The 13,646-nt window shown below is 44.6% G+C and overlaps 3 protein-coding genes across 3 annotated transcripts in view; 2 read left to right on the plus strand and 1 right to left on the minus strand. All coding sequences in view use genetic code 11, as the record gives it.

Moving 5' to 3' along the window:
* Positions 1 to 1,823: 1,823 nt before the first annotated feature.
* Positions 1,824 to 3,416, plus strand: EGR_02775 (Splicing factor U2AF subunit; the record flags this gene model as incomplete). The annotated part of the gene is made up of 2 exons (XM_024492024.1): positions 1,824 to 1,948; positions 2,024 to 3,416. The coding sequence occupies 2 exons, from the start codon at positions 1,824 to 1,826 to the stop codon at positions 3,414 to 3,416; spliced, it is 1,518 nt and encodes a 505-aa protein (XP_024353518.1).
* A 436-nt stretch (positions 3,417 to 3,852) lies between these two features.
* EGR_02776 (WD repeat-containing protein) lies at positions 3,853 to 6,768 on the minus strand (the record flags this gene model as incomplete). The annotated part of the gene is made up of 5 exons (XM_024492025.1): positions 3,853 to 4,629; positions 4,801 to 5,207; positions 5,302 to 5,407; positions 5,678 to 5,825; positions 6,527 to 6,768. The coding sequence occupies 5 exons, from the start codon at positions 6,766 to 6,768 to the stop codon at positions 3,853 to 3,855; spliced, it is 1,680 nt and encodes a 559-aa protein (XP_024353519.1).
* A 1,290-nt stretch (positions 6,769 to 8,058) lies between these two features.
* EGR_02777 (TBC domain-containing protein kinase-like protein) overlaps positions 8,059 to 13,646 on the plus strand; it is a gene marked incomplete at both ends in the record, with an annotated part of 12,526 nt that continues 6,938 nt past the window's right edge. The window contains 5 exons of the mRNA XM_024492026.1: positions 8,059 to 8,388; positions 8,797 to 9,033; positions 9,294 to 9,978; positions 12,129 to 13,027; positions 13,422 to 13,642. Coding sequence (XP_024353520.1) covers positions 8,059 to 8,388; positions 8,797 to 9,033; positions 9,294 to 9,978; positions 12,129 to 13,027; positions 13,422 to 13,642 — 2,372 coding nt within the window. The remainder of the gene's footprint in view (positions 8,389 to 8,796; positions 9,034 to 9,293; positions 9,979 to 12,128; positions 13,028 to 13,421; positions 13,643 to 13,646) is intronic.

The following is a 13,646-nucleotide window of genomic DNA, read 5'->3' on the forward strand; positions in this document are numbered from 1 at the left end:
CTACAATAGTGACTGCAGTTTTCCCCCTTCTTAAACGTTGTACTTTCCCTCTCCATCTTTTCTTCTTTAATAAATATGTCCTAAATGAATCAACTGGGCTAGTCTAAGAACGCTAGAGACAGAGGGGTGGAGACTGATGAGTCTCGCCCTACAATTTCTCCGATCTTGTGATTTCCCATTTCAGTGTATTAAGCCCAATTAAGCTATAAGATGACGCAGTACAGTAAAACAAACGCATTAATGTAGATCTTTTGCCTTACACCTTCACCTCTGCATTCATGACACTGGTAAAATAACAGTAAGTGTGATCGTAATTTTTATAAAGAAATCGGAGATTGCGGGTTGTTCACGTTTTAAGAAAAAGATGCATTTTTATTCATCACTAGTCATAGATTGTAATACTCTGATAGTCTTTAACTTTGCATTATTACATGCGGGCAGTTACAACACTGCGGATTTTACCTCCGCCAGGTATAAAAATACTCACTCAACCGTCCTGAACATTACTTTTACTTTTCCACCATATTACTACGACGGGGATGGGAGGAAAGTACAATAATGCCCGTGGATGGCGTAAGCTGACCGCTTGACACCTCAAAGTTCTATTTACACAAGCATGCATTGGGGCATATTACTGACATACAGGCGAGTTAAAGAGCTACCGGAATGGACCAATAATAATGCCTCTGAATGAAGGCACCTGCACTGTCTGCGTATGTAACGCACAAATAGGTGTTATGTAAGATCATAGTGCTATTGCTGTGCCGCCCATTTGGGTGGCATATCGGTGTGTTTATAAAAATGTCCATTAGGATATTAGGTTATTGTAATGCAAAGTAGCACAAATCAACCAAAAAAGGTTAGAAATTAGTACAGATATCTTATGGAAGTAAGCAAATTATTCTCCTGGACTGAAAAGTGGTATTGCGCAAGGCCCAGCAGATTCTGGGAAGCTAAGCTGTATTGTAGTAGAAATCCCCTGGCAATAAAGCACGAATCCAACTAGAACTACAAAAAGCTCCTGAATTATTTAAGATAGACGTAAAAATGCGCTACTGACATTAATTTAAATTTCACCGCATGACACGCATTTTATCCCTGTCCCATTAATATGGCAATAAAGTGCAACACGAATAGTGAACTAAACATAAAAAGTGCAAAATTTAAACATGAATTTGCGGGGAGGCAAATGTATACAAGAATATCCTTGTCCTCCAAAATATAGTAGCTTGTTTTATCTAAAAATGTTCAGCTTTAATGCATCTGCAGCTGACAAAAAATAGTGGTACGTACAAAGGGACGAATAAACAAAATACCCAAAGACGATAATATGAGCCAAAATTTAACAGAATGTTTTGTGGTTTCGCACAAGTGACAACTAGTTTAAGAGAAATCTTAGACCGTAAAATGCATGTGGATAATCATTTTGAGCAATTTTGGCGCAAATAAAAAAGCCTTTTTTTTCGATTTTGGTAACCCAACAATTTGTTTGTTACATTGGGTGCCGGCGCCATATTGTCCGTTTCAATTTCGTTCTCGGCCCTTTCTTCCAGTGAGTTTGCCGTGTTCGCAGTTTTCTGTGATTTATCAATTCCCAGACCTATATTTTGTGTTAATTGTGTTCTAATTTTACGGTTCAGTATTCCATATTCATTGTACCTGCATAATACTTGCGGTTACAACACTAGTATTGACAAGTTGGGATTTGTGTTGTCCTAAAGGATCTTCCGAATTCGCGCAAAGGCGGCGGTCCAATTTATATTCTGTTCTCTGTTTTAGCCCACTTTCTGAAATGTTGATTTTAGGTTTTTTCGCATTTAAAAATGGGAGAATACAGTCCTCTTCCCAATTCCGAGGCCCCACCTCCGGAGGGTAACGGATCCTATCCGCCGTTTGAGAATGAACTAGACGAATCTCGGCCAAACGCGAAGGAAGAGGAGTTGCGAAGGTAAATTATTTGTTTTACCTAACCTATTATGCCTGCTCTAATCTTGTGTTACGGCTTTTGCCTCGGCGATTACAGACTGGACGATGATCGTGATGGTGGAAGACATTACGATGAGAACGAAGAGGAGCGTTACGAGCGCGACCGAAGACGGGACAGACGTCGGTCTCGGAGCAGTAGCCGCGGGCGCCGCCGTCGATCTCGTAGTCGTTCGCGTGACCGTCATCGACGCCGCCATCGCTCCCGGGATCGTTCAGGCTCTTCGAGTCGCCGCATCGTGTACAAGTATTGGGATGTTCCTCCTCCTGGCTTTGAGCACATGACACCTCAACAATATAAAGCGCTTCAAGCGTCAGGGCAAATTCCCGTCAACGTGTATGCCGCCGGCCAAGTGCCAATGCCTGCGTCAACGCCAAATGCGCCTCTCACTCTCAACACCAATATACCATTTGCTGGAAGCGCTGTATGTCGTCAGGCCCGTCGGTTGTATGTGGGTAACATTCCTTTCACAGCAACGGAGGAGAATATGATGGATTTCTTTAATAAGCAAATGAAAGCCCAAAATCTTGTTCAAGCGGAGGGTAATCCAATCATCGCTGTTCAGATTAATATGGAGAAAAACTTCGCATTTTTGGAATTTAGATCTGTGGATGAAACTACCCAGGGTCTTGCTTTGGACGGCATTCTCTTCCATAATCAGGCCTTGAAGCTGCGAAGACCTCGCGACTATGCTCCACTGCCTGGTGTCAGCGAAACTCCCTCCATAATAGTTCCTGGAGTAGTAAGTACGGTTGTGCAAGATTCTCCACACAAGATATTCGTTGGAGGTTTGCCGAACTACTTGAATGAAGATCAAGTGAAAGAGTTGCTGTTAAGTTTTGGTCCGTTGAAGGGCTTCAACTTAGTTAAGGATGGCTCTACTGGTCTTTCCAAGGGCTACGCCTTCTGCGAGTATGTCGACCCAAATGTAACTGATCACGCATGCGCCGGTTTAAATGGAATGCAACTTGGTGACAAGAAGCTTATTGTTCAGCGTGCCAGCGTGGGAGCAAAGAACGCCGGCGGTGCCATGCCCCCACCACTCATTCAGGTGCCTGGCCTTAACGATGCTCTTGTACAGAATACAACCGGCTCTGGTAACATAATTTTCCGTTCCGGTGGCCCTCCGACGGAGGTCTTGTGTCTTCTTAATATGGTTGACCCGGAGGACTTGACTAATGACGAAGAATATGAAGACATCGTTGAAGATGTAAGAGCCGAGTGTAGCAAGTACGGCATTGTTAGTAGCGTGGAAATACCTCGACCCATTCCTGGAGTGGAAGTCCCCGGAGTTGGCAAGATCTTTGTTCAATTCGCCAGTTTAGTTGACTGTCAAAAGGCGGCCACCGCTCTAACGGGTAGGAAGTTTGACAACCGTCTCGTGGTCACATCTTTCTATGATCCGAACAAGTACCACAGGCGCGAGTTCTAGGATGACTTCCGTGTTTGAATATTGGACACCCGTCTTTGTACATACCCCCATGCTTTCCCGAGCAAAAACTGTTTACGTGTTCCGCTTGTATAACTTTTAACAAACAAGTTCTAATGCGCGCAGTGGTTTTGAGGTTCTTTTTTTGTTCCGTGCTGGTTTCCGCAACTATTCGCAACCGTATCATCGAGCGCGACGATTTGGCTGTGTGCAACCCTCGCACAACTATGAAGGAGGCGACAATACCTAAGTCGTACCTCGACAGACTAGAGTTTTGGCAGTTTCGCATATCTGGTGGGTCACCTTAAGGCAAATCTGGTAGAAATTAGTCACAAGCCTAGGTTAGCTGAACTCCTCCCCTAAGAGTGCCGTTCTCGGTTCAGGGGACGGGTGTTAAAAACAGGAGGGCAATACAGTAATAAGTAGTCACAGGCGGTGATTAGTTTGCAGCTTGGCGTCTCCACAGGATGACCACCCCAGCCTCGTCTGCCGAGGCCAGGAAACTTTCGTCCCAGCTCAGGGTCACGTCGGTCACCGTTCGGCCGACCTCACAATCGTGACCCTGTAAACGGGTGACCACAGCACCGCTTCGTTTTCTATCTTGTGTGTAGTAGGTGGCGTTCGTTGACACCTCAAAGACGTACACGCTGCCTCTGTCCTCACTGGCCGAGATAACGCAGGCGGTACCTGAGGAGCGGAAGGAGATGAGTGGGGCAAAGCAGGAGTGAAGAAGGTGGAGGCCATAGTTTGTGACTGGGGGATTGCACAGCGGTGAGTGCGGCAACTCGAAGTGTTGGTGCAGCTCCAGCTTCCCGTTATCCGGTTGGGCGTGGTACAACAGAAGGCCTACCCCGGCGGCGTTGACGAGGAGGTAGCAAGAGCTGTCTTCGTGGCTAAGCCAGGAACAGAAAGCGAGGCTAGTTACGGTGGGTAGGAGGGGTGTGGAGGGAGGTGGAGGGACAGTAAGTCGAGAGAGGCGGGCGAGGGCACCGGTGGCCTCATTGCAGCTGTAAGCCTGAATCACGCCCAAATCGGTGCCCACCCATAAGCGGCAGGAGTGTGGATCGAAGGCTAGGGCAGTGACACAGCCTCGACCCAGGTAGTGCGAGAGATCTGTGCGGTTGCGACACGGCGGCAGCCTTATTCGCATCCGCGGCGGAGTGTGTAACTTGTCACGACCATTTTTGACCACTCGGCCAGTTGAAAGGTTCAGCACCTAAACAACGAGTAAATGAGTTTCCAACTGGTTGCGTAGGCGTCATCAGTTTGGTTCATCGCCCATTTCCTTACTGATCAGAGTGATGGAATGATATATCCAAGTTATTAGACCAATAAAACTGCCACTTCGGTCGGCTTTATGTTAAAGTCCAAGGGAGAGGACGCATACCTGCACGAGACCCAGAGTATCTCCAAGAACGAGGTAGTTATTATTGATAGGATGGAATTCACAGACAAGGAGCCCTCCCCCAGGTGAGGCAACATCGCGGAAGTGTCGCGTGAGGCAGCCCTGGCGCTGCACGTCCCAAAGGCACAACGAGGCATCCAGACTGACAGTAGCGACGAAGTCGTTGGCCAGTGACCATGCTATGTCCATTAGCGCCGCCGGTGGAAATGGCGAAACCGAAGTTGGGGTGCTGTCGGGAACCGGCGGCTCGAAGTAGTCGACTTTGTGTGACACCGCCACCTCCTCCCCTGTCGCCTCGGAAATGTGACAAATTGAAGCGGTTCCATCAGCCGAGGCGATAGCCAGCCGATGCGAGTCGTTGTGTGCGAATCGGATTCGTGTGATCGTATCTACATGTGTCGAAAACAATAACAGCTTACCCCATGGGTACGCTGGATTTGTGTTATAAAGATCCAGATGTGTTCACAATCAAGGATTACCTACCCTTGTGGTGATCAAAGATGGTTTCGATGCCAGCAAAAGCGTAGCCCTTGCTGACGGGAGCTTCATTCTCAATCTTCCGGCGTAGAGAAGACTCGGCGAGGGGCAGCTAAAATGCGCAAAATGAAAAAGAAAAATTAGCGCATCATGCGTTCTTCGATAGCTTGTTTTGAGTAGTTGACTCTGCTCTTATTTAGGGGCTAATTAAATGTTGTAAAGAAAAAGAGACCGGTAGTAGGCGATTATAAAGTTCGCGCCCACATCCGTTAAAATACCAATCCAACAAAAGAGCAGAAGCAGGAAGCTTGTACAAAAAAGGTGAGTAATATTTTTCCTTAATAACTAGAACGCCAATATGACCAATGAAAGGGGAGCCTACTTGGGAAGTCGATGATGATGATGACGATGAGAGGCGGGAGGGTGGGTGGCGCTGCTGCCTATCGAGAAGAAGCATGTCGTAGAGAGTCGTCCCGGTGGTAGGTGTGACGGTGCCCGCGTTGGACGATGACCGAGAATTGGGCCCATATCTGTGAACCAAGAAAAAAGAAATGGTAACAAAAGATGCTGAAACAAGAAAAATGGGGAAAATAACCCTAATCTTTACATAAATGATGACTAATAGATACAAATGGTTTCAACAGTCACTGCAGACCAGTTTTCCCACAAGACAATTTCAACTAAGGTTTATAAATCTTGGTTGGAGCAAAATCGAAACTAATTTTTAGAATTATGCGCACTAAACAATTAGGCTAGGCTATCTAGCATAAAAATTAAAAGATAGATAGACAAAAAAAGATGAGGACAAACACATTTGGTCATGAGTGATAGGCCTGCAAACACGTTAGATGAAGAGACGCATGAACAATATGAATAAATGCATATGGGCTGGGGCATAAAATTTGAAATGGAATTTTCTTTCAAAACAATGAACTAGAATATTACGGTGGACTATTATGGAAGCCGGGAAAGTAGACTGGTGATATGTGTCCCGCAGACAACAGATTATTCGAAGCTATGTAGGCAAAGCTAAGAGAATAACTACCAATAGAACATCAAGTGTTTCAAAAAAGTAGGAAAGATAAATATCAAAAATCAGTGCTTATATTTCCACAGCAGCTTTCAATTATCCATATAGGATCAATAAGAAGGAAGATTACAGGCAAACTATTGTCAAAAGAACTGCTCTGCGACTGCTGATACATTGTAACACAGAAATTGCTGAATATACTTTTGAGTAAGAAGGTTCTGTCGGATGTAGAGATACTCAGAGCGGTCAACGGGAAACGACGGAGCAGCATTCTGCGAGAGCTGATATCGTCTGCGCAGATAGAGATTCCAACGTTCTGGGTTTAGGTGAGGCGCAGCCCGGGAGCGTTGATGCAAATAGGAGGCGTCAAGGGCAATCACCTTTTGCAAAGTTTCCGCGGTAGAAGTGATCGGGGGGTCATCCATCCGTTGCATATCCGTCATTCGATATCTAAAAACGATTGAAAATAGTGGGTTTAAACTACTTCCACATATTTATGAGGCATTGAAACAAAAGAAGCTACCAAGGGAGACATTTCACAAAAAAGCCTCCTAAACTATCGTCAAAATGTTGGGAACACATGGAGCAAAATATTAACAAATAGAAATACAGCAAAAAAATCAAAGCGTATAATTGAAACTGCAAAACTGATGAAATTAGGTTTGGAACAGCCAAAAAAGGTAAAAGGAACTAGGGAGTAGGAAATGCAACTAGTACGCAAGGCTAAATTTTTTTAATAAAAAAAGTCGTCTCGCAAGGCGCACACGCACACCAATATTCAAAGTCGGCTGATATATAAAGAGGATTAAACAAAACATTTAGAATTGCAGCATTTACAAACTCACATCACCAAACTATGATTTTTATAAAGCTTGCCATGAAAAGAAAAGCTGTGTCAACATGAACGGGACCACTGCAAAAAATCCAGGTTTTGAAAACTAAGTATTGCTTGAAAAGATTCCGCTTATGTCCCTGATGCATTATCAATACTTACTGATAAAAATCGCAGACTATGTAACGTTTCCGAAACCTTGGGGCCACTTCTGCATGGATTAGCTTGACAGCCATCGCATATGTTGGTTAAAAAGACCTAGGTAGACCTAAAAGCGTACATAATTAAAACCAAAAAAACCATTAGGTTGGAGCGTTCGGTTAGTCACACAAAACTAGACAGATAATGCAAAAATAAAGTGCAGGTTTAGGCTTTTAGCCACAAAGTTTACTTGCTGGGCTGTCAATTAATGTCGGAACGCTATAAATCTAGAGACCATGATAAAAAGCACCAGAGGTTAAATATTTGGTAAAAATTCTCCTTTTTAAAATCACCACACCTTTGCTTCTTTTTGGATATTGAGCATTTTCTATGTTGGATTCACATGATGATGTCAAGTCGCCTCGTGAGAATAAACAGATTCACACCTTTTTGTTTCAATGTTCCGAGTGCTAAATTTTCGGTGCCTCTTTCAAAGGTTTTTTGAGAATTTTAAGCGTGTCTTACGTGTGTGCGAGGTTGTGGAAGTGTTCCGTGTGACCTCTTGTACGTGCTCTTCGGTAGCTTTGTCATTCCCAATTTTCCGATACTTGCTAGCTTTGCGCGACGTCGGTCGATTTCCCAGCTTATCATTAGGGCTACTGATTTGAATTCACCCTTTTACACCTCTGATTATTTGTGGGCGATTTGATTTCTTTAGTGTCCAACTGTAATGTAGCATTTATACGTTTTGTCTTCCACAATGCATGATCAAGTGCCAAGTGCTATGCAGGTGCCATCCTCTTCGCCAAGTGCTGATCATTCTTCTGCAGATATGTATTATACCAATGTTCTTTTCGGCCATCCTCTCTTTGCACCATCTGCTCTAGTTCGGCGAAATGCTGAAAGCAACAGTCAAACTCAGCAACTTGTTGTTCCAAGTGATGCGTTACGTGCATTTAATGAGGATTTTATTGAATTGGATGTACATTCTGATTCTGCACACACCTCATCTGATGGTGATTTGAATGACCACAATCTTGTTGATAGTCCTCCAGCATCTTCTCCATCGGCCTTTCAGAATAATTCGGCAGTGTAAGATTTCCTTGCTTCATAATAGTTTTGTCAGCATTCAATCGCATTTTACTGGGACCATTGTAAACGTGTTACTAACCCACTTTTCTACACAAGATTGAGCACTTCTTCAGTGCAATATTCTGCTTATTTCACATCAAAATTTCCACTCTTATATTTGGATAGACCACCACCAACTACCCCAATGTCGGTCATAAATCCACGGCAAAGTACGGATACTACCAACGATCTCATATCCTCATCTCTTCCCTTACAAGCTGAAATCAACTTACTCGAGTCCAATTGTGTTCCACAGGAAAGTGCTTAAGTTGCATATTTTTAACTCTTCAAAGGTTTACATTTTTTTGACAATTCCTCTGTGCTTTTAATGAAATTGCCACTTTACCCTCATTTATGAACGTTCCAGATGGAAAACCCACTCGATGGTATGTATCAGGCCCCGTCGTTCTCCAGTATAGAAGAATCCTTGCCCCGAGAGCCCGAGAAAAATGGCTCCAACTCTTCACTGCCTACTTGCAGTGTTTTCCAATCCTCATATCTCACTGCAACTGTTGACAACTCCTCTGGTTATGATGTTTTTCTCATGCGTGAGCACGATATTGCTCCTGGCAATTCGATGACTAGCACTGTGGTGAACTTATTGGTGAGTTAAATTTGGGGTTTAATTGAACAATTAGGCTCAGGTGAATAGACTTGCAAACAGTCTAGTGGTTTGTTCACTGAACATAAGGCTCGATACAGATTCATGGCAAGAATCAAATAGATAGCTTTGTTTGAACGAAATCCGGCTAGTAAACCTTAATCAAAATGGTTGGGTTCGGTTGATTAGGCGCGAACAATTGACCCCAAATTGGATCTTTTAGTTCTTCATTTTATTGTGGATCTTTGTTTTTAAATTTGCAGCGCGGTTGTAATCTCCTGGACAGTCATACTTTGGAGGATTTATGTAACTACCTCCCAATCTTGCGTCGCAAATACCCGCCTCTTACCTCCAATCTCCTCACTATACCAGCTTCCCAACCTCCCGCCAACACCTGCACTGTCAATGCGAGACGTGATCAGGTCCAACAGACATCGTCCAGCTTGCTATCCCGTCCGCCCTGCCCCGCTAGTGAAACAGTGGCGCCGCTTACCCCAGTGGCTCCATGCGGAGGACGTCTGGTGGACTACCTCCTCACTTGCTCCCGTCTAGGCTCAACCGCTCTTGCCGATTTTCTTCCTCTCGAAGATGACATTTTCTCCACCGGCCACACGCACCTCTTACCCTTGGATTGGCGCCGTGGTCGCTCTGATGGTCTGGTGTGTCTGGCCGGCGTCTCGCGCTCTGTCGGACTCCGAGTGGTGGGTCGCTTTGTCACCGACTGGCAGTCCTGCGCGTCACCTGGCCTCCGAACCCACACAGACTCCCTCGGTCGCTGGCTCGCTGAGTGGATTCGCGCAGGAGCTGTGGTCTTCTTCGCTCAACTTGATTCACCCCAAAGAGATCCCCATTCCTCCTCCATGCGGTGCCAAGGTACCTCCAATAGCAGTGGTGGATGCTGCGAACTTGCTTGGCGACATCGATTGATATACGGTGTCACTGGCTATTGTAAGTCAGCTGTCCATGATAATTACTTTCATTGTACGCAGCAGCATACAAATTGGATGTTTCGTTACTGACCACAGGAATAGGGAATGTAATTCCGTCATTGTCTCCAAAAATGGTAGTTATCCACTTTGTAACGCCTTCCTTTTCACAGCATACGTCCATCTCTCAAACCCAATTGAGACAGTTCATGTGAGATCCTTGAAGATTGCTCTGAATGTGGAGACGAGCATTTGTGTTCCTAAAGCAGATCTGCTCAAGCTGTGGACTTCTGATGGGGCATTATCACAGGAGTCCTGCAGCAGCCACTCCTTCCTTGCGGACCAGGATCTGTCGCTTCTGGCTCAACATGAAGACCCTCGGTGGCGCCATTTTAATATATTAGGTAGCTGATTTACCTTCGTTAGACGTATATACATCTCGAAAGCAATGAGGATACAGACACTTCTTTCCCATGCAACATGTAGGCCAAGTTATCTCAACCCTGCGAGACCGTGACTGCTACATAGAGCGACATACCCAGAACCAGAAGTCTGCCCTTGACGGTGTAACAGATGGGAGTGGTAACGGCATAGCATCATCCCGTACCGACCTATTTCAGGAAAATCTGCGATCGGAGCCGCACCTAATCGTCCCATGCGCTCAGAGGCCCGGTTTCAGTCTGTTCATTCCGCGAAATGCTACGCTAGATGACCCCCGCATACATTCATTGACACCTCAGCTGTTATACACTTTGTCTTGATCTCGAATTCAACCACTGCATAAGTAACCCCATCACCGGCAATAAACATTATCCATGTGGAATTCCCCAACTGCACATGGTAAAGCTCTGGCGGACCCCATCGACGATCAAATTATGGGTCTTGACTGTTAGTGAGGGGACGAAATGGGTGTCATAGCAGCAATGACAATCTGGGTGTGTTCGCGTTCGAGAAGCATCGTTTGTGGTTGTGAGTGAAACCGAAGGAACTGGTTCGTCGTCCCAAACAGGGGCCTTATTGGGCGGAGCAACAACTTATAAGGCCAAGTTGACCATTTCGCCGGTATTGATTCGGTTAAAAGAATTGGAAGGTGGAAAGGGCACCAGGGCCACATATGGTAGGATATATTTTAACTACGACACCAAACATATTCTTCGGCTAGGTTCTATCACCTAGGTCACTCCACTCCGAGTTCAGTATCTGTAAAGGATTCCCTTTCTGGATACGGATCGTGCCCCTAAATGGTCAAGAATGAATAATAAGAACCTACAAATAACATTCTCCAGTTATTAATAAAGTGATACGATATCCAGGCCCACAGTACCGTGCTACCGATGCGAAAAGCCCTCTCTGATTTTTCGTCGTAATGCGTGTGATCACGATAATAAACCCTATAAATTAACAAATAACATTTCTAACTTGATCTCGTCGTGAGAAGAACGCTTTATCGTCTGGACGACTGGGCGGAGAAATCGATCTAACCGAGCCAACTGGAACATAGCACGTCTCACCTCTACACGAACAGTAAAGACCGCTCAATGACTGACTATCTTAAACATTTTAAGAGACACAATTCAAATGCAGCTTAAATCTGTAAAAATGCGACGGGATTGCCATAAAAAATTCTCAAAACATAATTTTTTATTCGCTCTAGGTCAACATTTGTTCTCATGCCATTGCAAAATAAATGCACTTCGCGTTCATGCCGCACCCTCTTTTCCAATACGCATATATAGTTAAACTGATATATTTGCAAATATTTTTATTTCATTTCTGAAACGCAAAGGTTTTTCTTCAAGGGTTCTTATCAAGGTGACAATGCTTTTATTTTTTAGAATTGATTGGTCAGTTAGGCTGCTAGTGTTTTTTGACTTACTTATTCGATGTGCACAAAAGTAGCTCTTTTATGGTCAGAAGGTGTTTTTTTGCCGAAATCACCGCAATGGCTATGATCAATCCATTTCACAGCTGAATTGTTTCGTCATGTCAGTATTTACCGCAGTTCTACCCCCTTTCATCGTCAAATATCACTTAACAGTGCATTATGGTCGAGTATTTACCTCTTCCCACCTCTAGTTCATCCCTCACTTGATCGTGTTAAAATCAGAATTCTTGCGTAAGTGATCGACTTCATTGGTTTCATACTCATCCTCTTGTATGCCACATTTCCAGTCATGGGCATCCAGGACGCCTTTTATAAACCTCGGACAACATGTCTCAATCTTGGTCTTTCCTGTCTTATTGCGGGTGAGGACTTTGTTCAAGTCTCCTCCTCCAGTGAATCACCTCGCATTCCTTGCACAATTTCTTGCGTCTCCCGATTAATTGACCTTCGTCGCTTGCGCCATCCTAATATCGTGCGCTACCTTGATGCCCAATGCGACAAACACCGACGCATCTATCTTGTTACAGAGCATTACGCATCTGATTTCAGTCAACTAAATCCCCCAGTCACAAAGCGGTCGGATTTCAACTGGCTATTGAGGCGATTTCATGAGTGTTTATGCGCCCTGACTTATTTGGAGTCTCATGGGATTATACACGGGTGCCTAAGTCCGTCAGCTATCCTTATTGATAATTTTGGGCGAGTTAAGATCGCTGGTTATGGAGTTTTATATGCTTCCCGGTGGGGATTAGATCTCGACTTTCCCGTTGTGGACTTACGTTATTCCTCTCCAGAAACGCTTTTGTTTTCTGGATCATGCTTGCAGCTTGCGTCATTAGAATCCGCTACACCACCTTGTCTCCTCGACACGCGATCCGATCTTTGGTCATTGGCACTGATATTTGTGGAACTTTTGCATTTCCCACTTCAAACCTTCAGCACAGAAACACTGCTCAAGACACTATTTACTGCTCTAGATTCCAACTACTCTTTTTTCGCTCACATTGCTACGTCCAATCAAGGAAGCTTAACTCAACTCAGTAAATGGATGAACACACTTGATGACATTTGCAAGTTGTGTCTGGTACTTGACGCTCGCCACCGGTCACCGTTGACAGAAATCATATCCAAGTTTTCGGAAGGCTTTAATAACTTCTGCATAATCGATTTTGATTCAACGATTATGGTGAGCTAAAACATTCTTGTTTCAAACAGGAATTTCTTAAATTATGAGTTTTGTATGAAATCATGACTTACCTTCTCGTAGACTGCTGTCCATGTGTAAGCTAGTCCGTTTCTAGTGAATTCCAAGGTTGACAAACCAAATGCCTTGTATTCACGTGTGCAACTTGTGGCCTTTCGTACCCACTTTAAGATTCAGTCAGTTTTTATGTTATGGATGTATTTTATTCATTACCTCCCGATTAATCAGTTTGATATTTGAATGCCTCCTACTGTTTTCTTGCCTCTGTTCAATTGGATCGTCTTGGGAGACTGAAGACGCGAACAAGAAGGCAGATGAAGAGGACAAGGAGAGGGAATCTTTAGATGACCGCCAAAAAGCTCTTCACTTTTTGCAGACTCGAGACGATCCCGCTGAGAGTTACTACTACTGGCAATTAGCCGGTGGCGGCGTGGATTTAGCCTCTACCTTTCTCAAGGGGGTCAGTGGTAGCGATTGCCTTCGACCACCAATTCTTCATCTGCCTCTCTATCTCACCGGCCTCTCTCCTTCCGAAAGAGCCTCCTGGGGTGGACCTTTCGAACTCTGGTCATCTAGTAGTCAGCCCGCTCGACTCAAGTGA

Source organism: Echinococcus granulosus (assembly GCF_000524195.1).
Source record: "Echinococcus granulosus chromosome Unknown EG_S00013, whole genome shotgun sequence".
Classification (NCBI taxonomy): domain Eukaryota; kingdom Metazoa; phylum Platyhelminthes; class Cestoda; order Cyclophyllidea; family Taeniidae; genus Echinococcus; species Echinococcus granulosus.